The sequence below is a fragment of the Macrosteles quadrilineatus genome, unplaced genomic scaffold, assembly GCF_028750875.1.
Source record: "Macrosteles quadrilineatus isolate MER2022 unplaced genomic scaffold, UCM_ALF_1.0 Scaffold_4__1_contigs__length_99947679, whole genome shotgun sequence".
Lineage (NCBI taxonomy): Eukaryota > Metazoa > Arthropoda > Insecta > Hemiptera > Cicadellidae > Macrosteles > Macrosteles quadrilineatus.
In genome coordinates, this window is record NW_026542597.1 from 21138150 (window position 1) to 21163364 (window position 25215).

General features: G+C 34.9%; 1 protein-coding gene across 1 annotated transcript; it reads right to left on the reverse strand.

Moving 5' to 3' along the window:
• Positions 1 to 1620: 1620 nt before the first annotated feature.
• On the reverse strand, positions 1621 to 25138 carry LOC128992794 (organic cation transporter-like protein). The gene is made up of 13 exons (XM_054416534.1): positions 25083 to 25138; positions 15615 to 15756; positions 14458 to 14598; positions 13711 to 13814; positions 12896 to 13050; positions 12223 to 12391; positions 11640 to 11784; positions 10057 to 10184; positions 7245 to 7339; positions 5864 to 5995; positions 4887 to 5077; positions 4046 to 4182; positions 1621 to 2168 (listed from the first exon to the last, which is right to left on the reverse strand). Exons 2-13 carry the CDS (start codon positions 15750 to 15752, stop codon positions 2096 to 2098), a joined length of 1608 nt encoding a protein of 535 aa, XP_054272509.1. The 5' UTR covers positions 15753 to 15756; positions 25083 to 25138; the 3' UTR covers positions 1621 to 2095.
• Between the last annotated feature and the right edge of the window lie 77 nt (positions 25139 to 25215).

A 25215-nucleotide genomic window follows, 5' to 3' on the forward strand; every position in this document is an offset into this window, starting at 1 on the left:
TGCAACAACTACAGACCTATAGCTATAACATCATTACAATTAATCAAAAAGGTAATATGCCCACATCATTGACTGTTGGATACTAAAGTAGGTAGATATCTCATCCATATGGACTGCCTGTCACCAATTTTTTATTAAAAAAGAAGATAGTTGAGTGAGCCAGTCACGGAATGCGCTAGTGTTTAAACTCTATTTTCTACCTTGTTTTTTGTTGCTGACCATGTTGATGGGGTATAAAAGTTAGTTGCTATAGCTCAATAAGTCGTGAGTCATCATCAGTTTGACCTAGTAAAAATGATTATGTATTCAAAAGAAATCAGTTAATCACCAGCACACTATTGGTAGCTCACATCAATTAACACAATTTTGATAAAGAAACTGGCTTGAACTTTAGCATCAGTTTAGAATGTATAGTTATATCAATTTCAGTAGTTTAATCCCTTGCCTACTAAAAAGAAAGACTATTGGAATTTTGTAAATAAAAATAAAATAAAATCAGAAAAACAATGTGATTTTTTTTTATCCACTATGGATGCAATGATTTGTCTTGTATAATAAATTCATTGGGTGCAGGAGAACATATGGGCATTTGGACCAAGGCCTTCAATATGGTGGATATAACATTACTCTTTGATATCATTCTCGTCTTGAGTGTGGGGACTGAGTTCTTTCATAGCTTGGGGTATCTGAAAACCCTCATTGAAAGTAGCTTGGGCTCACCTCATTGAAAGTCTGCCCCTGATGTGCCTCAAGGGTCAGCCATCAGTCCAGTGCTATTTTCATCTTTGTCAAAGATCTTCCATCAGTTGTAAATCCTGGAAAAATTTGCTTGTATGCTGATGATGATCACTCTCAGTTTCTGTTCAAAATCACGATGAACTCGACATAAAAGCCTTTAGCAAGCGACAGTGCTTCAAGAACAACTCAAACTTGTTTAGTCTAAATGTCACAAAAACTGTTTATGTAAACTTGTCAATCAGTTCAGAACTATGAAAATGTTCGTTCATATTATGTTATGTTTGAAATAAACTAATCAAGTTAAGTTCACCAGATTAGTGCTTGATAAATTCCTGCACTCCCATGCCCATATTGACATTTGTGTAGAAGGATTTCTTCAGGAATCTTTCTCTTTCACCAACTTTCTAAATTTTCAAAGTTATGATGACCTAATTATGTACTTTTTAGAAAATTTTTTTCTTACCTGATGAACACAGTGTGAGTATTGGAAAACGTATTTCCGTTTTTCACTCCATAAGAATTTACAATTATCAATCAATAAGATAGGGGTAGTGGGCAGTCAGGATAGTTTGGAGCAAGTCAGGAGCTTTTCGTGGTTTGAAAGTGAATGGTTGATGGTAGAAAACTTGATCATTTGGAATTTAAAAAAGGTTTTGGCTACTACATAAACAAATTATCTACCTCGGTAACAAAGCTTCACAGATCTCTCCATTCTACTTAATCACCGTGCTTTCATATTCAGCTTATGAAAACAGAGTACATTTTTGTTGATCTATTAGTAAGGCAATTAGGGTGATAAATAGGAACTAGGAACATAAAGTAGGCTGTAGAAGTAATCAATCTTCTCATCAACAAAAAGTTTAATCAATACAACAAAAAATAAAACTAAATTATCAACTGATAACCAAAAAACTAAGTACATGTAAATTAAATTGTAATTATTCTATTATTTACAAAATTTGATCTTTGCACGTAACACATATGAACTGGTAAAGCTATCACACTTAATTAGGAGGAATGATAGTTGTATTGTGTCTATTCAAATTTTAAAGGACTTGATAACCTAAAGCACAACACCATAGACAGCCCCATTTATAATGGTTAAGTACTATGATCCTAAAAATACTATTTGTATCACAGAATAAAAGTTTTGGAAAGTTATAACCTTAGAAGAGGAGCAGTAAAATTAAGGAGCCCTCCATAAGCATGCTCCATTGCACCATAAGGTTAAACTTATACATTGTCTTAATACCAAGTTCAATTAAGTAGAAGGTTTTGACACTTTACTTGTACATTGAGTATTTGTAATACTAAGATCCTATCATGAGTATTGCTTATCAGTAACTGTGAGGAAGAATTAGCTTTCACATTCAGTCATCAGTTTTTTTAACTTCTGGTCTTCATCTTCAGACATGTTTTTATCTGGACCTCTGAAAATGAAAGATTATTCCAATATAATTTAGAAGCTTAATTAAATTTTTTTTTAAGGGATCAAGTCTAAAAATACTGATTGTTAGTTGTTAATTTCTATACTTTTTTAGCCACAAGAGGTAAAGGCTAGACTGGGGAAAGGTGCGGGATATTATCAAAGTGCTAGACATCCAGCTAGTCTAGGATAAAGATATACCAAAGACTGCTAAATTTTATGTATACAGAACTTATTAAATGCCGATAATCAGTGCCCAATTTGAGGGGGAACGTGGCAGAACAGAGTTCCGGTACCTCTCTTTTGGAAAGATAAAATTATTGGCATAAATAGGTACATAAACAGGTACTAACCACATTAAATATGTTACAGTTCTGAAGTTTGTAAGAGGTATTAAAGAGAAACCCAGATAGAATAGAATTAGAAATGAAGAGTAGATAAGAGGAAAATTTGAAGAAAGTCTGAGAGAACGAGTAGAGAAATCAAGATTGAGATGGTTTGGCCACTTAAGAACAATGGAAAGGGATAGAATCCCCGGAAAAATGAGTGATCCTCACATGAACGGAAGAAGACCAAGAGAAGTTCCTAGAGAAAGACCTAAAGAAGTTGGATTGAAGAGGTGAGACGAGATGTGGAAGCAAGAGGAGTGCAGAGACAGTATGTGGAGGAAGAAGAATTGTGGAGGGACAGAAGAAGATGGAGAGGCCATGTGAACAGCCACACCCGGAGATAACCGGAATGGGAGAGGATCATGTATGTAAGTAGCCATTTTACCTCAAACTGGTCATCTGTTAAGCTTGGAAATGAGAGGTAATTCATAGACAACTGGCACCCAGTGAGGGATTTACCACTAAGCCACTATACTATAAGCACTATACTATAGGCTATGACCTAGGGCTGCAGTGTTTTGTACAAAATCAAATTTACGATTCCACTGCAATCATTGAGGAAGTTCCACCAAGGGGCAGGGACTGCTCGAGGTTGGAGCTACAAGTACCCTAAATCCAGCACTTGGTTCCATTATATCAAAAGACATTCTCTTTTTCAATCTTTAAGCCAACTGTGTACCAGGGTTTGGCAATCTCTCTTGTTTAGTCATACAATCTACATGCAAAATTACCCTGGCTTTTGGTCACTGCACAAATGAGACTAATGAACAACATCAGTCGTACACAATCGAACAAATATTGTCCTAATGTTTAATACTGCCTCTGAACTCCCTCCTACTCTTGGGTACATTTTCGTGTTTCATTCTGTCCAAACAAACACTTCATTTTAATCACTTTCATCATCTGGCTATGGACTTAACTAACGGTTGATGACTGGCACTACAAAACAAAAAAGCATAATAACAGGACACAACTTATACCTGCCGGGGGGGAGTCAGTTTTATTTCACAAAGTTTTTGAACTCTACGATATAATCCTAAACATCCCATAGATGTAGGAACCAACTGAAAAACGAATGGGTGAAGTAAAGATCATGACGTTAGATTTCAAATAGCTTTTTTTGCCTGTAACAGAATACTAATGAAGACTTTAATTTACGTAATAAAAAAAAAATTGTATATGACTCATATCTTACCCATCTCATCCTTCTAAACCTTACCTGAATACCTTGACTACAATATCTGGATCTTCAAATAAATCCATCATTTCCCAATTAATTGTGATTCAACCTCCATTGTCCATCCAATTTTTATACTTTTCTCAATATTTTATCTTCAAATACGATATATATCAATCTATCATCTCTACTGTTTTTATTTTCAGAGTCCAAGTTTCTGATCCATATTAGAGCTGGTCTTGTACTTAACTTTTAAAACTTAAATTTTAACTTATACTTTTATTTCCATACAGTAAATGAGTCTTTGAATTTTACCTCTTGGATGTAAGGATGTCTTTTACAGTCTTAGGCATTGGTTTATTCTTGGTCTCTGGCAGCCATACCAGTAGAGATGAGGAGATTATAGGAGCCGTGCCTATGATCCACAGTGGTAAAGCTCTATGGAACACAGACTGAAACAAAAGCTATTCAAATCATCCAAGATAGATATAATGGTTTTAAACTCACTCTTATATGGACACCTTTTAACCAGATTAGAACTATACTACACACTCGACAGTAGTGACTTTTCTTTAATCAGAAAATCTCTATCAGCATATCGGTTTAACTGGAGCAGCAGGAAGAGGGCGAAGAAACGACTTTTCTCGTGGGACAGATTTTTGGGTCCAGTGATCACGTTTCTAAATACAATGCTCTCCCAAATTTAAGTACCGTATGTAAATTATTTGAGTTAGTTTTTGAGTGAATCCCTGGTTTTAGGGGACGTTGGTTATCCGGACCGGCCTTGGTCTGAATGAGTCCAGATAAGAGGGAGTCTACTGTACCATAGAATTTATTCCTGTAGCCTGTAGGTGAAAGAGAGTCATTAAAGTTAGAGACCAAAAAATGTTTATGTTACGATTAAAAGTTACCCTGGAGGACTGAGAGATTGTGGTGGCTGACAGACCAATAGAAGTTTCAACAACCAAAGTGCTTTTTATGCTTAGAAAATTTATTTCGAGCATCTCTATACATACATGCACACAACGTTTACGCATACAATCGTACTTTCACCTTATCAGCTCAAGCTGATGTGAGTGTAAAGCTGTTGTCTGTAAATTGATCATTGTCTGTAGGTTTGAGTAAAAGTATATTTACGTCTGGCTGCATAGTTTACCGTGGGTCCAACAAGTGGTGCTGTCGTGTTGCCCAGCCTGGCCATGATGTTGGCAACAGTCATCACAGGCAGCTTAACCTCATCGGGGATGAGTTCACCGGACATGAGAAACAGTGATGGATAAGCCACAGACATTGCGATGAGGGAGAGGAAACCCGTGACTCGTCGCTGCCAATCCTCTGGTTGTTCTCCTGAACACAAAACCATTTGTTTAATTCAGAAGGAGTATTGAATTTTGGATATTGAAGTTGACAAAACCCATCTGTATAGCTTTTTACTCAAAAAGAACACATTTAAATAGGTAGGTAAGTAATTTAACTGTGCTGTTGTATGAATTTTTATTTCCTGACTAGTTTTGCTTACCGGTACTGAATATTTGTTTACTGATAGTTAATGTGTCATAAAACATAAAAGATGCTATTCGGTAGTAAATTATAAGTTATCCTATATGTTTGGATAGGTTAGAATAATGTTGGCGTATTAGATGGAAATCACTAAATTTACATACACAGTCAAAGGCTCAATTCAACTACGTACACTTAAAACTGGTAATAAATGTTATATGAGAATGGAATGTTTTGTTTTATTGGTAGTCAAAGGCAGTAGATTATTTGAGAGTTTTGAATTTATTAATGTACCTTTTTTATCAATTTTCTAAAGTCCTTTGAGATGTTTCTTACCAAATTTCACTAAACTTAAGAAATCATAATAATAGAAAGTTATGATAAAATTATGTTGAAAAGATAGAGTGTTAAGATTGAGTCTGTTGAAAAACATTACTTTTACTTAATTATTTTGTTCATAGTATTGGTGATCTAGAAGAAAAGATTTACAAAATTCTTCAAGAGCTTTTAATCGCCAAGCCAATTTTTTCTTTCAGTTAACCCATCAAAACTCCCTGGCACAGTATGTAACTTACTGTTCAATAAAAATACCTTTCATGCAAAGTATGAAGCACAAGTTTTAAGTATACCTACCAATATCATAAATAGGTAAAAGAAATGAGAAAAGAGCTGCAAAAATGTGAGCTACAATGGTAACTTTCTTTCTTCCAAATCTTCTGACAAGAAATATTGTCGCAATGTTCCCAGGAATGCCACCAATAAGACCTGCAAAACAAAAACAATGGACATTATAAATTTTAAAAAGATAAAAATGTCCAAATAATACTGGTTACTCATCATAAAAAAATGTTGAGTACTGATAATGAAAACATTTCATTAATTTCTTAAATTATTAGCCATTCTTAAAGCTAGAGAATGTTTTTGGCTAATGGTGAGATAAATGTGTTGTTATTTGTTGACTATAAGAAAATGTTCCCACATACTCATAATTTTTCAAGCAGTTTGTTTGTGGCGGATATAGGTACCATTCATCTACACGACAAGCATTGACGTTTAACGAATTATATTTTTACGATCACCCATCTACTCTAGTGGGCTTCTGCGAGTAGCTGCCCAGCGCTTGAAAAATGCCGCATGGCCATACCCACGCATTTATTAAAAATGGTAAAACTGTCTGTTTATCAGTTTTAAGTTTGATTTCAAAATTTAAAGTTGTTTTAGAAAATTTTAATATGTTACATACAGTATACCAAACAATTTCATGGATTGAGCATGTAGTTTATTTTAACAAATTAACTGCAGTAGTTTATCACATTTAGATTTAGATTATATATTTAAACCAAAACCGTTAATGTGACATGGTGTTTTTGTCCTAGGACGCTAGGCACAAGCCAGGAATTGTTTTTCATATTACTTCCAGAGCATATATTAAGGGATTTCCACTGGGCGACAGTGGCGCCGGACTAACCGGGGTGTCTGGGGGGTATGGAGTACCCCCCCATGAAAATTTTTGCATAAGTTAAAGTGAAAATCACACATTTCTACGTATCTTTTAATGAATTTTTCAATTAAATTTGCTTGTAAATAGTCCATATAATCTCACTTAATTACGTATTCTAGAACATTGTAACAGGCCAAGGCTTCACAACCTCTTGCCCAAAATCATAGCTCAATACTTTAAAATGTTTACATAATGTAATTTTTTTTAATTCCGATACATTTAAAATGTGAATCATGAAAAAAATATGCCGGCACCACCCATAGTCACTGGGTGACAAAATCTCAGCACTTGGCGACACTTTATGTCTCCCAGTTAACATGTTATTTTATGCCCTGATTACTTCAGGCGGTTGTGGCACTATCACTTAGATTAAATCCATTGGTGTTGGTGATTTGGCGGGATTTGGCGCTCTAACCACTAGACCAGCTCGCTCCCCTAAAATGAAATGATAGCATGATGTCATATAAAAATTTATAATAATGCAAAAATCACAGTTTTGTTTTTCAATCTCACCCCCAATAGCGATGTTGATAGTTCCCCCCACCACCCCTCCTCCCCATTGCGGCATGTTGGCGTTGAGGGCGAAGAAACTCAACCCTGCCAAGTACCTGTAACATTGCACATGAAGCTTTATACACATATAATTATTGTCATAACACCTAGGCTAGAATCTTTTAGGATAACAATGCAACAAGTACACAATATGTGCCAAAATAAACAGTACTAAAACTGAAAAAAAGTATTGATTTCGGTGCGAGTGCTGGTAGCTTAACGGATAGTGCCTCATTTTGGACAATCTCATTTGTATAAGTTGAAAAAAATGTTAGCTTTATATATAAAAGATATTCTGTTTGCTCCTAAATTAAAAGAAAATATTCTGAATCCAACCGGAAATCTGAACCCGCCTCAAAGTAAATTAGGTACCACCATAGTGAAAATAAGTTATTATTTGGAAGTTTGTCAATTGATCTTAAGAATTTCCAAGATGCTTTACTGATGTTCTCCGCATTAGACCAATCTCAAAAAAGATGTAGGTAGCAACTTATGGAAGTTGACCATAACCAAGGCAACCAAACTAAAAGAGACAACCAAACTGTAACTTACAACTCTATTCCAACATAACTTAACTGAAACGACTGACGATATACTTGGTATGTGCTGCAATCTGGGAGTAAAAGTCAAGTTTATAACTCCTGCACTTGGGCTTTTGGTTGACCAGTGTTTTTAGTTCAGAAGACTTTTAGGTCTGATTAATGGCGGAGGGGTCTGATCGTCTCTCCAGGCAGGAGACAGCGCCAAATATTGAGGGCAGGCCCGCAGCTTGATGTGACGGTCTATGGGCCTGAGAGATTCCCTCTTCCCCTTCCTTGTAGGAAAATTTATCACTCTCTTGCGTCCCCAAGAAACCTATAAATCTCCTTGTGCCCCGGGTCCATTTACTAAGGCGACCCTAATTGAGGGATTGAATCTCTTCTAGGATATGTTTGAACTAATGACTATAAATGGATTGAAGTACCTCTGTGGTAAAATTGAAAGGAAGGGGTGACCCTAAAAAATAGACATCTCTGGTGGACGTTGAGAGGATGGGTGGATAATTTGTAATTTGCACCCCAAAATCAGGAATTTCGCTACTTAAATGCTCATAATAAATATGATTCCTTCCTTGCCTCTGTCTGTAGTCTAAATCTATTCAACAACCAATTTTGTCAACATTGTCAGAGATTGCAACATGTCAAAACCTGATACAAAACAGCAACAAAACACTAAACTAACAAAGATTGTGACTTGTGAGTAATCCAATATCCAGTAACGACAGTTATAAGTCAACCCTCTCTACACCTGTTATCATTGCTTGTGGAACAGAGAAGCAAGATACAGAGGAAAACACTTATAGGACGACCATGCTTTAAGCTTTTGTTGTGCCTGAAACATACTTATTTTGACCAGCCTTGAATGGGGCTGGGCCCAGTGTAAACATTCAGAGCCCCTTACTCCCCTTTTTCTTTTATTCATAACTGACGTAAAATTCACAATATTAAAAAAAAATTTTTACTTTGCACCAAGAGCTGGGCCCTGGGCGGCCGCACCTTTCGCTTGTCACTAAAGCCGGCTCTTCTTGTGACGATCAAGAGAGCCAGAACAGTGAGAACTCGCAAGGGATACCCGCTCTGGCTCGTCCACACTTCACATTCCTCCACAGAACAATTGTTTATAACAAATCATTTTTAGTAACAGCATGCCCCCTATGAACTCCATACCTTTTCACATTAAATCCATAGAAAACCGATCCCTACTGATGGTGACGCTGAAAGGATATTACCCTGACCGGATAGCTGTGGCTTGGCGGGATGGCGTGCGTTAGGCCTAGATGCAGCAGAGGGTGTACGTGTGTGTGTGAATGTATGTTAATGAAGATTAAATTAATTATGATATTTTATAACTTGTTTTGTTACAAACTGTGTTGTATTTTTTGTTAATATTTTGTTGTTATCATTCGTTTTTTAGAGATTAACTGTAAGAAAGGACCATGAGGTCCTAAGTTTGCCTCAATAAAGAAGGATTATCATTTCATTTCATTTCAACTCTGTGGAAATTCCTAACACACAGGACACAGTGTCTTTCTCCGCCATGAGCGTTGCAGTACATGATGGTGTGGGCAGGGCTGTCCGAGGGGGGGGGGGCAACCGCGGCAAGCTGCCCCGGCGGCTATTTGTATTAACATAGTATTAAAATATGCGAATGCGACTGACTATTACTGGTGGGGAGGGGCGCCACAACCACGTTTGCTCCGGGCGCCGCCAACCCTAGGGACGGGCCTGGGTGTGGGTGGGTTTTGTTGGACACCCTAGACACCACTTTAGTCTACCATTGAATGTTTTTTTCTGTACCATACTTCTCTGTGCTATTGGTAAGTGACAGTCAACTGTGTGGTCAGACCTGTGGTTTGATGTGATGCGCTATGGGTCCGTGAGATAATTGCTCTACTCTTCCCCTACCTAGTAGGGAAATTTTGATCTTTCTTGCGCCCTCAACAAACCTGAAACCTCTTCCAGCCATTTGTAAAAGCAGCCCTTTGGATAGATCACATTCCTAAAGCAGTTCATGTTCACTCTCTTTCTCACAAAATAATGTAAGGACATGATTCATATAAAATATAAACTATCACCAAAAAAACGGTGTTGGATGAAAAACAGACTTAAGTTTAGAAAGTTTTTTTCATTTATCTGATCCAAAAAATTCTGATTTTGAGTCTTAAAACGTGTTCTTTCAAAATGCCCGACAACTTTGTCCAAAATCTTTTTTTTGACAATGGAGTGCAGCTTACCAAGTGATCCAGGTCGAGAGAACGTATCGTCTCAGTCTAGGAACACACAATGCTCCACACAGACTGAGTGTTTTTGTCTCCTTTATTCTGCAGCTGTTGGCTACTTTGGTGGGTTCAGTTCTGACAATCTGAAAGTACGGTAATCCATCGTATAAAGCCTTTTTAAAGATTTTGTTATTTCCACATAAAAAAACCAAATCTATAACCTTATTTGACTATGAACTCCAGAAGGTGATTAGACATTCCATTCATGTATACAAGTGTATGATGAGCAGTGTATCACAGTGGTATGGGATGAAAATAAATAGTTCAATTACGCCTGATATTGAGTGTTATGCACAAACATTAGTTTCTAGCTTATACAAAAACTGTAAAACCATGCCAAACGCCAAACTTAAGGGGCAATTATGAGCTATTGCATCGCTTATATTTTCGTAGTACTTTCAAGAACTATTAAAGAATATGGTAGAATATGCTTTATACTTTATACTTTCTTATGAAATGGCGACCATACAATGTAGGTATTTTAAGCCAAGTATGAATGGAGATGAGTGTAGGATGAGTGGCGCGATCTTGTAGTCTTGTTAGTGACTAAGGCCGACATTCCTTAGACACAGCTGTTAATTAATAGCCCAAACAGCTAATGGCAACTAAGGGACCTACAGTTTTTATAGTGGAATCCGAACCACATTTTTTCCTTGGTATATACGAATTGGTCTATTTATCAGGATAGTACTGCGGATAGTCGTAATACTCACTAGTGCGGACGTTAATCCACACCAGGGAGTATCTCATCCACAGTGCATGCCTATAAATATCCACAATCCGTGACCTCCTATAGTAGCTGGATTACAGGACGACGCCACCCGTCCCAGTCAATCTTATTTATCAATTATGGTTTGTAACTTTCAGAATAATTGGTTGCAGTTGGACATAGGTGGGATGTCAAATTCAGTAAGAGGTCAATACTAGAACTCATATAAAGAGAACTTTGTTGAAGTTTGGATTGACCAATAATAAATGTACAGGGTTTAAAATAGCAAAATACAGTTTTTACTCAAACAAATCACTTGTACAGAGTTGGCAGCGTAAAACTCCAGCAGTTTGGTTAATCCCAGCATCGACGGAAACATTTAAATTATTTCTTACAAGTATCTACTCTCAAGCAATCGTTAAATGCTATAAAATCACAATTTACTTTTATTCATGTTGTGTTTGAATGGAAGCACCTAACAGCAAATACACAAAATTCAACAATATTTTACTTAAAAAAATCTTTGGAACAATTTTGTTAAGCAGATGTTCATTAGAAATGAATCCATCAGAAAATTCCCTAAGATGTTACTATTAGGATGAAAAGAAGGTGAATTTAAAGTATAAAATATTATTTTATGTATAATATTGTACAGTTGAACCTTGATAACAAGTCTCTAATGGTGATTATGGAATAAGGCTTTTTTCATCAAGGATGACTTCTTATTGAGGTTAGAAATAACAATGGTATTTGAAAATGACTCTTGGTATAAAGGGCAACTTGTTATCCAGGGTCTTGTTATTGAGGTTCCAATGTAATACTTAGTTACCTCAACTTTCTGTTTCTCAGCCATAGGTTGCATCTCCGTCTGGATGGCTGGAAGTCCGTTCCTTCGATGGATGGCAGTCGTGACTCGCTCGGCTCTCTTAAGCTTTCCTTTGCTCATCAACCATTGAGGCGACTCTTCTATTAACCTGTTGAATCAACCTTTGAATTATACTTATATGCATTGTTGTTGTAAGCGTGTAAAAATATAAGAGGGTAAAAGTTAGAACTAAATTACTCTGTTTTAAGCTCTAGATTTTTTATCTTTTTATCAGTACAACACCTTACACATTTATACTTACGTGTAACTGCAATTCTCTTACTCCTTTACTCCTGATCACCAAATATTTTGTTTTCTAAACTTAAATCTAATATTTTAAAATCAAGTAGAGTGCATACTCTTGAATTGAGAAAATGAGTTTAAAAAAAATTAGTTTGAGTTGCAAGTTCCTCCAATTTGGCAATAATGTCAGACGTGAAATTTTAGCTACAGCATAGTTTTAACATCTATGTTAGAAAAATTATGGAATTGAAAATGGTAATTAATTCTAACAAAATTATCAGACGGTTACTAAATTGATATTGACCAGCAGTAAGGCAAGAAGATAAGACTGTAGACAGCCAGCGCCATCTGTATTTCTCTCCAGTCTCGCAGGAAGTATGCAGTTAGACCGAAGATGATTTTACCAATACCAAATGGTACCTGATGAAGAATAGAAATTGGGGCGCGCCAGGGCCCACTTGCCAGCTCATTGCCTAAAATAGAAAATATAATAAGTTATCTACTGTTTTTGTTACTTTTGGGCTTTCACAATCCTTAAGCTAAGACTGATGCACTTACATATAATATAACAATGCCATATTTTAAGATAAAAATGATTCCAAGCTATTGTGCTATTGGAATTATATCTTTGATTATGATGTCCATATTTTGGTAATTTTTAGTTTTGTGTGTGGCTTTAACTGTGATTTTCCACCATTTGAATTGTTAACTAATCTTGTTATGTTTTAGGTAGTATCTCCCCTAAGGACATAAACATATTCCACATCTCAAAACATTGTAAACACTTCTTTTTTACTGATCTTAATGAAAAATGTCTGCGATAACCTCTTGAGCTTACTATAAAATATCAATCAAATACGGTACCTACTATGTTTTGAGCATTAAGTAATGACTAAATTTCAAAAAGGTGAAAACTTTTTTACGAGAAAAACATTAAAAGAAAAAGTGTATACTTGTGAAATCGATATTTATCTCACCAAGAATGAAGCTGATGAATATGGTTCCTCCAAGTGCCAAGCCGAGGAGGAACCTGAAGAGGAGGAACAGTGGGAATGTTGGTACTACTGCCACTACGGCACTCAACAGCGGCATCAGCAGTAGTGCCACCACGAGCACAGGTTTGCGCCCTACCCTGGCTGACACAACTGGCATCATCTCATGGTCTCATAAAACAATAACTTGTCTACAAGTTATGATGTATTAGGTTTTGGTTACCGTAGTCGTACATGTGTACACCACTACTTCATTTCAGGTGTTTTGGTACTGTAATGTGTATATTATTAAAGAGGGCTTGTTCTAAAAAAAGCCCTCTTGATTTTTTTTAAGAGTTTGGCGGCCTCTTTTAACCTTGCATTTGCCTGTCCACATAGACTACAGATCTGTGGGTAGAAGGTATCCAGCAAAGCAAAGGGTGAGCCGGTACAGTACAAAGGTGAACTGTACGGATAAAGTGTTTGTGGCAGTGACCAGGATCCGAACCCACGACATCACTCCACTGCCTTGGGCCTGAAGTCCCTGACGCTACCAACTGAGCCACCGACTCACCTAAATTCCATCTTCACCGGAATTACTGCCAAATCTTTCAACAGTCAATCCGTGCCTCCTCTGTAATCTGCAACTATTATCACGCTCTGCTGGTCGAATTTGTGTAACACTGTCAATTGAAACATAGATTTGATAATGTGTGTTATCATTACGATGAAAAGAATTAAAAATGAACAATGTTAACAGTGTTTAACTTTTGGTTTGTAATCAATTTGTTCTAAAAGTTTATAATCAATGGCTTAACTACCTGGCAGCCGCTAATCCTCCCAGAATGTTTCCGCCAGTGACTCCACACATAAATGAAACTTGCGCAAATGTCACTAGAAACTCTCTTTCACAGACTAGGTCCCACTGAAAATGTCAATCAATCAGTAATTGAGTTTACAGGGTTGGATAGACAGATAGGTTGGCAGGGACAGTGACTGATTAAGACACATAGAGCATTCTAATTACTTATCTGAACATGCTGTTTTGGATTGTATATAATTAATCAAATGATGAATAGTTTTTACCAAAACACAAATCGACAATCGTGATGATAATCTATAAATAATAATTTAGTAGTCAACAACGAATTTAACAGTTTAAATGAAAGAAATCAGAATATTATGATTACATTACCTTCATGGATTTATTATTGTTTTATTGATTAATGTTCGAAACCATTAATGTAATTGTTGTGTATATCAGACATTTGTAACATCTGGAATTCTAATGGATCCTACCCCGTCCATGGCTTGACTTCCAGAATTATACCATACCATACACATTATATATACCATACACCCTCTTCATCCTATGATAAAACCCTCCCAAAAGGTGGTTAAGTAACAACGGCCCAGCCTAGAAACATTGCTTCGTCGCCACCAGCATGAGTGGAGTAATTACTTGAGTACTGAACCTTACCACCATATACTTGAAATTACTTCAGTAGACCATTCAACTTGCCTTGTTATAGTAATCTATCTAAAAAGGACAATAGTTGGTAGCTTACCATCATGTTGACAGTGTTTGTGAAATCTCTCCTGTCATAGTGGAACTGTTGGCAAAACTGAAGTTGATCTTCTTCATCTTTGAAGCAGCAGGAGTTATCAAACACCAGCTCTTCCTGCGTGATGTTGGAGGAGGGGAAACTCTGGAACAAAAACGTGAAACACTAAATCAATGAAACAGAATGCAGAACAGTTTTATTAAAATTTGCATAATAAGTTAAAAGAAGAATGAAGTATATTCTGACCATTAAATGTTAGATTTTGAGGAAAAGAAGGTAGAATGTTCAAAAGAGTTAATTGAAGCAAAGCTTTCAAAATAGGCTAAGAGTAATTTAACTTTGTTTGGAGGGTAAAATAAGTCAAAAGCGTTGTGTACTTTTTGGTTATTTTTGATCTAATTTGTTTTTGTCCGGAATTTGTATAAAAATACTTTAATATACTTTAATTGAAATGGCAACAACAACAAAATCACTGTCAGTCAGATTTTGAATGGCGCTTGTTGGCTGCACTCATATCAAGGCAACTGTTAACAAGCCTTCATTGGAAATACGAATCAACAATTGAGAGAGCAAAGTTTAACTTTGCCTCTTCCCGCTGATCAGTTGACATTGAATTTGATTAATTGTTTAGGGTTTTACCAATTTAATTTGTTGACCTTCAGAGAAAACTTGCATTTAAATTGTTTAGTCAAATGTGAAATTGCTACTATGGTACTTTTATTTAGAGTATGGTATCCATCACTAATCATACTAAATCCAAAATGTCCCTAGCAAGAGACCAGACTCAACTTTCAAAAACTAAATAAAAGGAAGACAATTTAGTAAAACAATTTTCTTGTTATTATTTAGTTATTTCTAAAAATCAAATCCAAGCCAATAGTTTTTCATCTAACCTGTGAAAATGTACTGGTAAGACTCATGTAGCCTTTGCCAATAGGTAACCGTTACCCGATTAAGTTATACGTACGACTGAAGTTTTTATTCAATTAGTTACACTAGGGAACAAGTGTATAGCGATCTTGAAAGAGGCAATAATTTTGCACCTCGTAAGAACACCGTTGAAAGGAATTGCAGTAATAAATACAAGAATTTCCGGTAATTCAATGATGCTCAACCAATATAGTTTGAAAAACAAAATCCAGACTTCCTTACTCCCTCACCTTGTTCACAGGCTGAGCACACTGAAAGTTGACAGTAGGTGCCAGATACAATAAGGACAGCTGTAGCCAGGCTGCTGGCATCTTGAGCAGGGCCATCATGACACTGGCACTAGCCTGGTACTGGCCCCACTCCATCATACACCTGAGACAAGCAACACACACACATTTAGATTATAAAAGTCATTGTATACCAAATAGTCCTTTGGGTAGTGGTTACATTGAAGCGAGATCGATTCTGGACCTAGAGATGCCATTTGTCATGAAACTGAACTGTGGATAAACGGTCGACGTTAGATAAATTTTCCCCAGGACACTAGGATCTAGCCCAGGATCGCTTTCCACATTAACTCAGGCTAGACCCAGGGATTGCGGCATTATCCGTTGGTGATTTGGGGGGATTTGAACCCAGGATCTCAGTGACCGAAGTCCCACACTCTACCAGCTAGCTCCCTTGACGTTAGATAGTAAAAAGACAAAGGTTTGGACCTTCCCTTACAATAAACGTAATAAATGCTTGATGTTGGAATAAACACAAAATAGTAACTAAGAAAATGTTCCAAAATATAATAAAGATTGTGGATATGACAACGTTTAAGACAGTGAAATTTATGGGAAAATATTTGTTTTATTGTTGTACGATATTATTTAACGTTAAAATTTTAAAGTGTCTAGAAGTCAAAGCTGTAAGGGTATATTAGCTTGTGTAAGTCTGATGTCATTAGCTCTATTCAGAAATACAGATTAGCTGAGCATTCAGCTTCCCGGCTAGAATTGTGTTAGCTTCGTTACAAAGTGTAAAGATGAAAATAAGTTTTACAGTATTCTATTTTTTGCATGTACTACGCCTTTTATCAGTATGTTATATTACTGTATTTTGTCTGTGTAATATTGAACTTGTTTTACGATGGAACAAAATTAGCTTTAACTTATCTGTAGGTAATATGATATTTCACTTCATAAGAATACTTAACCATATGCGATTAAATAAATACTCATAGAATTTTTCTTTGTCAGTAATTGTATTCAACATCAATAACATTGGATACTGACCGCAAAGAATGTAGAGGAATAAGCTACCAATAAATGTGGGTTTATTTCCTGCCAATAGAATGTTTACTGTAACTGTAACCAAAAAGCTAATCACATTCAAAACCAATTATAGTACAGTATACTCCCCCTTATTTGGACTCCTTGGGACCGAGGCCATTTGGGATAGGTTTTCCATTATCATTCCCTTAAACTCTTTAAGTTAGGACAAACTAGTGCATACTAAATAAGACAATAACGAATATACGGTACAAACAAATATTAAAAATAGACTCATGATCAATGTTCTAAAATCTTTTCCATGGGTCCATGAGAAAAGTCGTTTCAGTACCACCCACTTACTGCCGATTAAATTGGGTTAAACCCATGTGCTGATAAAATTGCAAGGTAAAGGGATGTCACTTCAGCGAGTGGAGTGTAGTAAAATAGTGTTTAAATATGAGTAAGTCTACTATACAAATCATAACAAATTAAAAATATTTTTTTAGATTTTGTATAATGTTTTTATCTTATAATATAGGCTACTGTACTAAAATATTGCTAATATTGAAATGTTTATAAACTGTTTTACTGTAACTGTAGGCTTATTGCTCAAATTATTTTATTCGCCACTCTCGAATATACTGTAGCCTTTTGATTTTAAAATTGCGTTACCAAATCATGAATAAGTAAAGTAATAAACAATTGCACTTTTCACAAGTTTTAAAAATGAATTCATGCTAACCCTGACCCCCCCCCCATAAAAAGCGTTTTATTCCCTTAGTGTAAAACCTGGACTTAAAATAGTCCAGGATTAAACCACAGACGAAAAAGATTAAATTTCAGAAAAGAGATATTATTTCTCTGTGACTAAACGTTCATGTTGCTGGTCAATGATGAAAACTAAAGGTGTACAATGTGTCTGAAAATGGAGCTGTGCCAAGAGGAGGTCCAGAGGTGAGTGACCCGAAGTCTGTCTCTTTTGCCAGGACTGTGAATTGGCCAGAAACAATTGAGTTATCATGGAGCAAGAAGCAACTGTGAATAAAATATCAAACAGCTGATGGGCCACGTTGAGTGTAGAGGAGAGATAAAGCTAAAATTCAACTGGATTTTGTGAGTGACTGTCTCAGGTGGATTATTATTATTATTATTTATATTTTCCACAAAGTAAGATGGGGAAAGCAACTATAGGTCCACAAAACATAAACATGAGCAAAAGTTGAATGTAGAATGAAATGAGGTGCCTTGTGTAGCATTGCTACAGACTAAGATCAGTGGTTTCTTCAGTCATAATAATTTACTAAAAATGCCAAATTATCAAGGATTATATGAAGACTGTAATGATATTGATGAACACCACAAAATTTTATTGATTTTATTTGAGATGTATGATTTATAGTTGTTTATGATCGGGTATTTGCTATGGATAAATTAGTTGGACAGATGCCCTTTTTTCACTAACCTTATTTATAAAAACAGGTTATTATAAGGAATTCATCAATGTACACTTTTTGTCATTAGAGTTTATTGCCAAAATATATATTCAGTTTGCATTATTAATTGTACAATACTTTCAGTTTCTTTCAAATATTTTTAAAAATATATTACCACAAAATTTACAGTGGGAATTATTATTCAAGTACAGGTCTGTTTGTACCGTTGTTAGGCAGCGCTGTTAGTGGAACGTAAATAAGTGGATAAATTGATGGGAATCCAATAAATAAATAAGTTGATATTACCAATGTGCGTAATCGATAATGAAAACTGATATCATTCACATATATTTTTATTTCCTACACAATTTAATCTTTTGCTTTTATGTGAGGGAACGGTCCAAAACCTTGCCAAAAAAACTACACAAACTATTCTTTTTTAGAAAGAACATAACTACAGTAATAGCCGTAGGTAAAGAATTTATCCTATTTGAAGGCGAGCACTCGGCTACCCAGACAATATACATGTTGGTTAAAAAGGTTAAACACACTGTTATCTAGATCACAACTTTCTCCTTCCAGTTCAGTGTTCAGAAGGCTGTGCAAAACGCGCTGTGTGCAAATTATGCAACGCACATGTGCACACCGCTGAGCACAGCAACGGCCGAGTAATTACTGTATGTAGTGCAAAGCTGCCAGTCTTGAATTACCTTGCTGATATAGTACAACTTGGTAATTTGGGATATTATTATAATTACAAGTTTTAGAACATAACTCCTTACTTGTAGAGTGATAGAGTGAGGACGGGTTTTAAACTAATCCGTATGAATTAAAATAATTGCTTTGTAGTGTATTCTTCACTTTATTCAGAAGTGATGTACGTATACGTATTTTAAGCTGGTTATGAGAGCAGACTGGAGTGATGCTGGTAGGATGGTGAATGATCCGTATAGCTTCGTTTCTGACTAAAATCAGCTGTTTGTTTGTCAAAGATCATTCATTATAACCTTTATTAAAAGATGGGCCCGATTAAAAAATACTGACTTTCAAGACCTATCGTTATGTTTGTAGGTGCAAAATGTTACGAATTTATTTGAGTATGTACTCAAAACTAAATTAACTCTCAATATTTCAACCTTAATGGTTATTGAGTAGTATTTACTAAGTTATTTACTGAAGGACAAAATGTTTCTCAGCGTATTTGTAAAACCGTTGTAGTCTATAGACGTGGAAGTTAATTGGAAAACTAAAAACCAACTTGTAGCAAGGTCAGTAAAGTTCCCTCTATATCGTTATCAGAAAAGCAAGGACTTGTTGTCCTTAGAGAGATTAAGGACTTGAATATTTAAAAGGCACATTGTTTTATTTTTCAGAACACAAACAATAACAGCTGATTTCAAAGAAAGCAATAATTGCTCCCAAACCCTAAATTTAGGGCAAGGAGGAGAAGATGGTCTGATTTTCCCTTGCTCTAAATTTACTTTCCCTTGATTTCAATCAGTACTCCATAAGCCAACTATGCATGCTAGTGTTTGTTTACAATTTATCACAAATATAAAAAATCAGCTGTTTTTACTGTGTGAATATTAATATTATGCAAGCTAATTTTGCTGTGGTTTTAGCTTTTAGTGCGTGTTCGAGGCCGCTGCAAAATGAACATAATCTTAAACTTAAACTTATAATTCTTACGTTGTTATTTAGGTTTGCTATAATAACCCTTTTGTTTTTTTTAAGAGACTAAGTTTTACTCAGGTTGGTCATTCTGTATGTTAGAATTTTTGCCTTTTGGTGAAAAGTATCGTTCAAAACTTGTACCGAAAGTGATTTTACGTCAATTTCTCGAATTATTCACGTCCTCGGCTTCGCCACGTACGTGAAAATAGCGTGGAAATTTGGACAGTTCGGGCCTCACACAGGAAACAAGAGTTGCACAGTAAAATTCCACTTTCGGTACTAGTAATAAAATATACTATTCTGTTGCTCTCTTTTTTATTAGCGAATTTCCCATATAGGGAATAAGCTATTACCGTAGTACTCATGGTAAGACCTGGACGCGGGACCAATTTTTTTTTTCGTTTTGAGGTCCCTAGAGGCCAAAAACACCATCCGTTCAAATTCATATATATATATATATATATATTTATATATATATTTATATATATATATATATATATGTGTCCGTCAGCACGATAACTCAAGCAAAAATGATCCGATTTTGATGAAATTTGGTACAAACGTGTAAACCTACGTTTATTCGAACGAGTTCGCGATCCAGCTTGATCGGACCATGGGAACGGGTGTTTACGGGGGGTTTTATGGGGTAAAAATAGGTTTTTCCCATTTTTGACCCAAAAAACTTAAAATTTTGCAATTTATTTCCAAACCATTTTGTAGAGCTTAAAAAAACAAATATTTTAGTATATTGAAGCGTTATTATGCGCCTAATGGTTACAGAGAAAATTCCAAAAAATTGTAAATTTAAAATTCCCATGTTATTTTTATGGAGAATAAGTAAACTGTTGTAGTTTGCTTGTTTATGAACATATTTTGATCAAATTTGGAAAATGTTTTTATTTCTTACTAACTATTAACATTTTACAAAAAAAAAAAATTACCCTCCCTGATGCAACAAACCTAAGTACTTGTTAAACTAATTCTATTTAAATCGGGAATAAATGTTATATTTTTAAGTAGACATTTCAGTGTAAATCCAATCAGTCAAATGGAAATTCGCTTAGTCTGCAGGTTTGCTGCGGCGGGGGTATTTAGAAAACATTTTAATAGTGCAATTTCTCTGTAGTATAAAAACACAGAAAAACTTCAACAAAAAAACATAGCTTATTTATTTTATTCGAATAGTTTAGCAGTTGTAGATAAGAAATCGCAAACAACCCTCCACCCTTGCATATTATAGCGGACAAGACTTACTAAAATTGTCTTTAGATGGTCCATCTATTCCATGAATTGAACACACCACCTTGCAGTTGGATTTCATTAACCATATCCAATGTTATAAGTTCCTGTTTTTAATATCATAGTTGGAAATTAAGTCAAGTCTTTCAAACGAAAATCCTTAGTTATAGTTTTCAAGTTTTCTAATAGTTACATACAGTACTCTTTTAATTGTTAAACATAACAATTTCTATTAAAATTCGAAACGCACAATCTTGGTATGGAATAAACAAACTCTTTTACATATTTATCATTCTTATTGGTCAGTTTAAGAAAAGGTTTAGGTAGTTTTGCTTGGTTTATTCAGAGTCACATTTTATAAATATTAAAACTATTACGTGTCCTCTGGTATGTCACCTACAAATAAAGCATCAATTGTAAAATGTACCTTGAAGTAAGAGATAAATATGTAGTAGATATTGTAAACCTAATGGTTAGGGAGAAAATTCAAAAAAATTATAAATTTAAAATTGTCATGTTATTTTTATGGAGAATAAGTCAAATGTTGTAGTTTGCTTGATTATATCCATATTTTAATTGAATTTGGAAAATACATTAATTTCCTACTAAACTATTAACATTTTACAACAAAAAACACTTTTTTACCCTCCCTGATCCAGCAAACCTAAGTACTCTTTAAACTAATTCTATTTAAATATGGAATAAATGTTATATTTTTAAGGAGGCATTTTAGTGTAAATCCAATCAGGCAAATGGAAATTTGCTTAGTCTGCTGGTTTGCTGCGACGGGCGTATTTATAATAATTGTAAATCTGTGTGGATAATTTATTCAATTTTTATCACAGAAATTTTAAGAGGCATGTTACAACAAAATACACACTACATTGTTGTAATCAGCTGATCAGTCCCCGAAACAGCTGACTTTCATTGAACAGAGTTCACTAGTTCATGGTCTTGATTTAGCACAATGAATCAAAACTTTACTCTATTGATTATCACTTCATTGATACTAAGCTATAAGATAAGCTTTTTATCTCAAATTACAGTGAGTTGATTAATAATTTATGGTTGTGAAAAGTTAAATATAGAAATTGTGTTATAATATTATGCAATGGCTGCGAATATAATGATGATTTAATCTTGCATATAAATTATCTACAGATTCTGATAAGGAATTTCATTTGATAATATGTGTAAATTAGCAGTTATTTTTTATTGCAAATTTAATTGAACATTTTCAAGTTATTCTTACAGAGAATTAGTAAACTGTTGTAGTTTGCTTGTTTATAAATATCTTGATCAAACTTCGCAAATGTATTTATTTTATACTAAGCTACTAATATTTTACTATAAACACTTCATTTTAATCGATTTAATTAAAAATGCAATCAGGAAAATGTAAATTCGCTTTTCAGGTCTGCTGAGGCGGGGGTATTTTATAAGCTTTAATCATTCCCACTACAATATTTCTGTTGAATGCATATTTTTCCAGTTATATGCAAAAATCCGTCTGAAAACGTGTTGTTTGCCAGAAACCCTCAATTTTACTCGCGTTTAAGACGAAAGTATTGACTTTCAGAAAATCTTCTGCGAACAGAGATTTTTAGCGTCAGTTTATTGATTCGATTCGCAATTTATTTTCAATGAATAATTCCTCAACCCCAAAGAAGGAGATGGGCGCCAGCGTAAAAGCAGCCCCCGACACAGGCTAGGGCAATTTAACCTAAATCCAAAATCGATACTATAGGATGAACATATGGAAATGGTCATTGACTGGACTAATTCAAATGGTATAAAAATTTAATTCATGCCGATGATTGATTTAATTTTGGAATGGATTAAATGAGAGTTAATCTTGCTAACTAACAGGAGTAGACTTAACACGTTCGCTACTGAGCGTCGCATATATGCGACGCCGCGGTCATTGCCACAGACCGAGGTATACATTTGAATCTTACACATAGACCGGCTGTCACTTGGATAACAGTACACACAGACCACGGGTGAAACCCTGTAAAACAGTGATAATTTACATTGTAATACGCTACAATCGTGTTTGTAAATAAATTATTCTTATTTTTTTTGTATTTTTTATAACCTTTTGTAATGTCGCATATTTGCGACGCCCGGTCTACAGCGAAGACAATAGTGAAAATTATCATAGTTTTATTAAAATAGACCAAACGTCGCATATATGCGACAGTTCATTTTTTGTGTTTTAAAGTGAAAGTAAGTAAAAAAATAAACAGATTATTCAAGAACAGTTTATAACTGAACAAATATAAAAGCTACACAGGATAATGCAGCATACATACTGCATAAATACATACAGTGATGCAGAGAAGTAAAGACCAGTTTTTCCAACTATTATATGACGTCACCAATCATCATATCCACAGACCAAGCGACGCAGTTGTGCGTCAGACCAGACATCTCTGTAGACCACTGCTGGGAATTCAGTGCCTTCAAATAGACCACTACAAAGATATAAGCATTTTAATAACATTAGAACCCCGACGCAAATATGCGTCGGCAGTCTGTTTTAATGTGACTAGCCGACGCATATATGCGACGGCAGTCTATGGGTGGAAACCGGCCGTCGCATATGTGCGTCGCTGGTCCATGTGAATGGAAAATTTCGTACTATTGCAGTAGCGAACGTGTTAAGCACTACAATGGCACTACTACTGTTTAAGCTAATTTAAACGGTAAAAAAAACTGGATACGCTTTGGCAAAATTCTTACAAACCGCTAAAAGGCACATATTAAGAGTACTATTCATACCACTTAAAAGTACAATTAAGGCATATTGGTAATATTAGCATGGTCTGGACAGAGCACTAATTGGGACGAATTATCATATCAGTCGTATTTAAAATTATGATGATAATGGTTTGTCCGTCACTAACACTAACATTCCTTTCGTACTCTTGTATATGGAAGTCATGGAATGAGCAAAGACACAATAATCTGCAAAATTATTTCATTATTTCAGTATTAATTATTTCACCCAATGTTCTTCTGTGCCATAACTTTTGCACTTACTCTGAAATGCATTCATCTAACTAGGAGTTTGGAGTTTGTGTAACTGAATAAAGAATCAGTGTCAAAACCAGTGTTGAATATAAAATTTGTTCTTCAATTATAAAAAGGATTCCAGAGCTTCTATCTAAAATTTGTTTATAAAATGAAGTATATTTACATTACATACAATGTGTTACACATCATTAACACATTCAACAACATACTTATGTAGGTATTATAATTGTGAATTCGTAGAGCATAAACCTATTGTGGTTTAGTGGTAATATGAAAAAGATTTTTTTTTATATTAAAAAGAAAACTAGAAAGGGTTTATGCTGCAAATGTTGTAACCATCGTTCAATATTGACGTTAACGCATTCAAAACTATGGCAAAAACTGGCAGTTACCAATGTTAATACTGTATATTAGAATTATGAATAGAATTTGCAAAAACTTCCCACATTAAAGATTTTTCATTACTTATTTATTATTTTCATTACTTAGGTACTTATTAAGATATTTATACAGAAAACTCAAGCTTTTAAAACGCACAAAATAAATTTTCAAATTGAAATCAAATTAATAAATCAAGGCATTGTCATTAACTATTGTAACTCGAAATTAATTGAATGTCGTTTAGTTTACTTAGAAGTAAATACATTAAAAAAACATGATTTTTACTTTACTTTAGTGTCCACGTAAATATTACAATGGCTACTATAGCGACATATAATAAATAGGTTGGTCTAATGTTTATTCGAAGATGAGGCATTGTCATAAAGTTTATTTAGTTTATTCTACTTATCGAACTCAACTTTTAACTTATTACCGTATATGGACTAAAAAATTATGGAGTACAATAAGTAACGGGAGCCAAATCAACTGTCTGTAAAATATTGTTATGGTTTTAACTGGTAATAAAAATACCACCATATTAAAACACACCTAAATTTGGTAAAGTTGTAAAAGTCTTTGCGTAGTACAAAGATAGAAGATAGATAAATGTGACGTCTAACGAATTGGCAAACTTGTAATTAAAGGGGATTAGGACTAATGGGCAAGAACTTACCTGATAACTATTTAGTTTCAGCTATGATAACGTACACGTATAGACTTCAAACACTGACTACAAAACACTACCACAAGGAAAGACAAGTTGACTGTCGGCGGTCTCCATGGAAACCTGGTAGAACGAGTTTTGG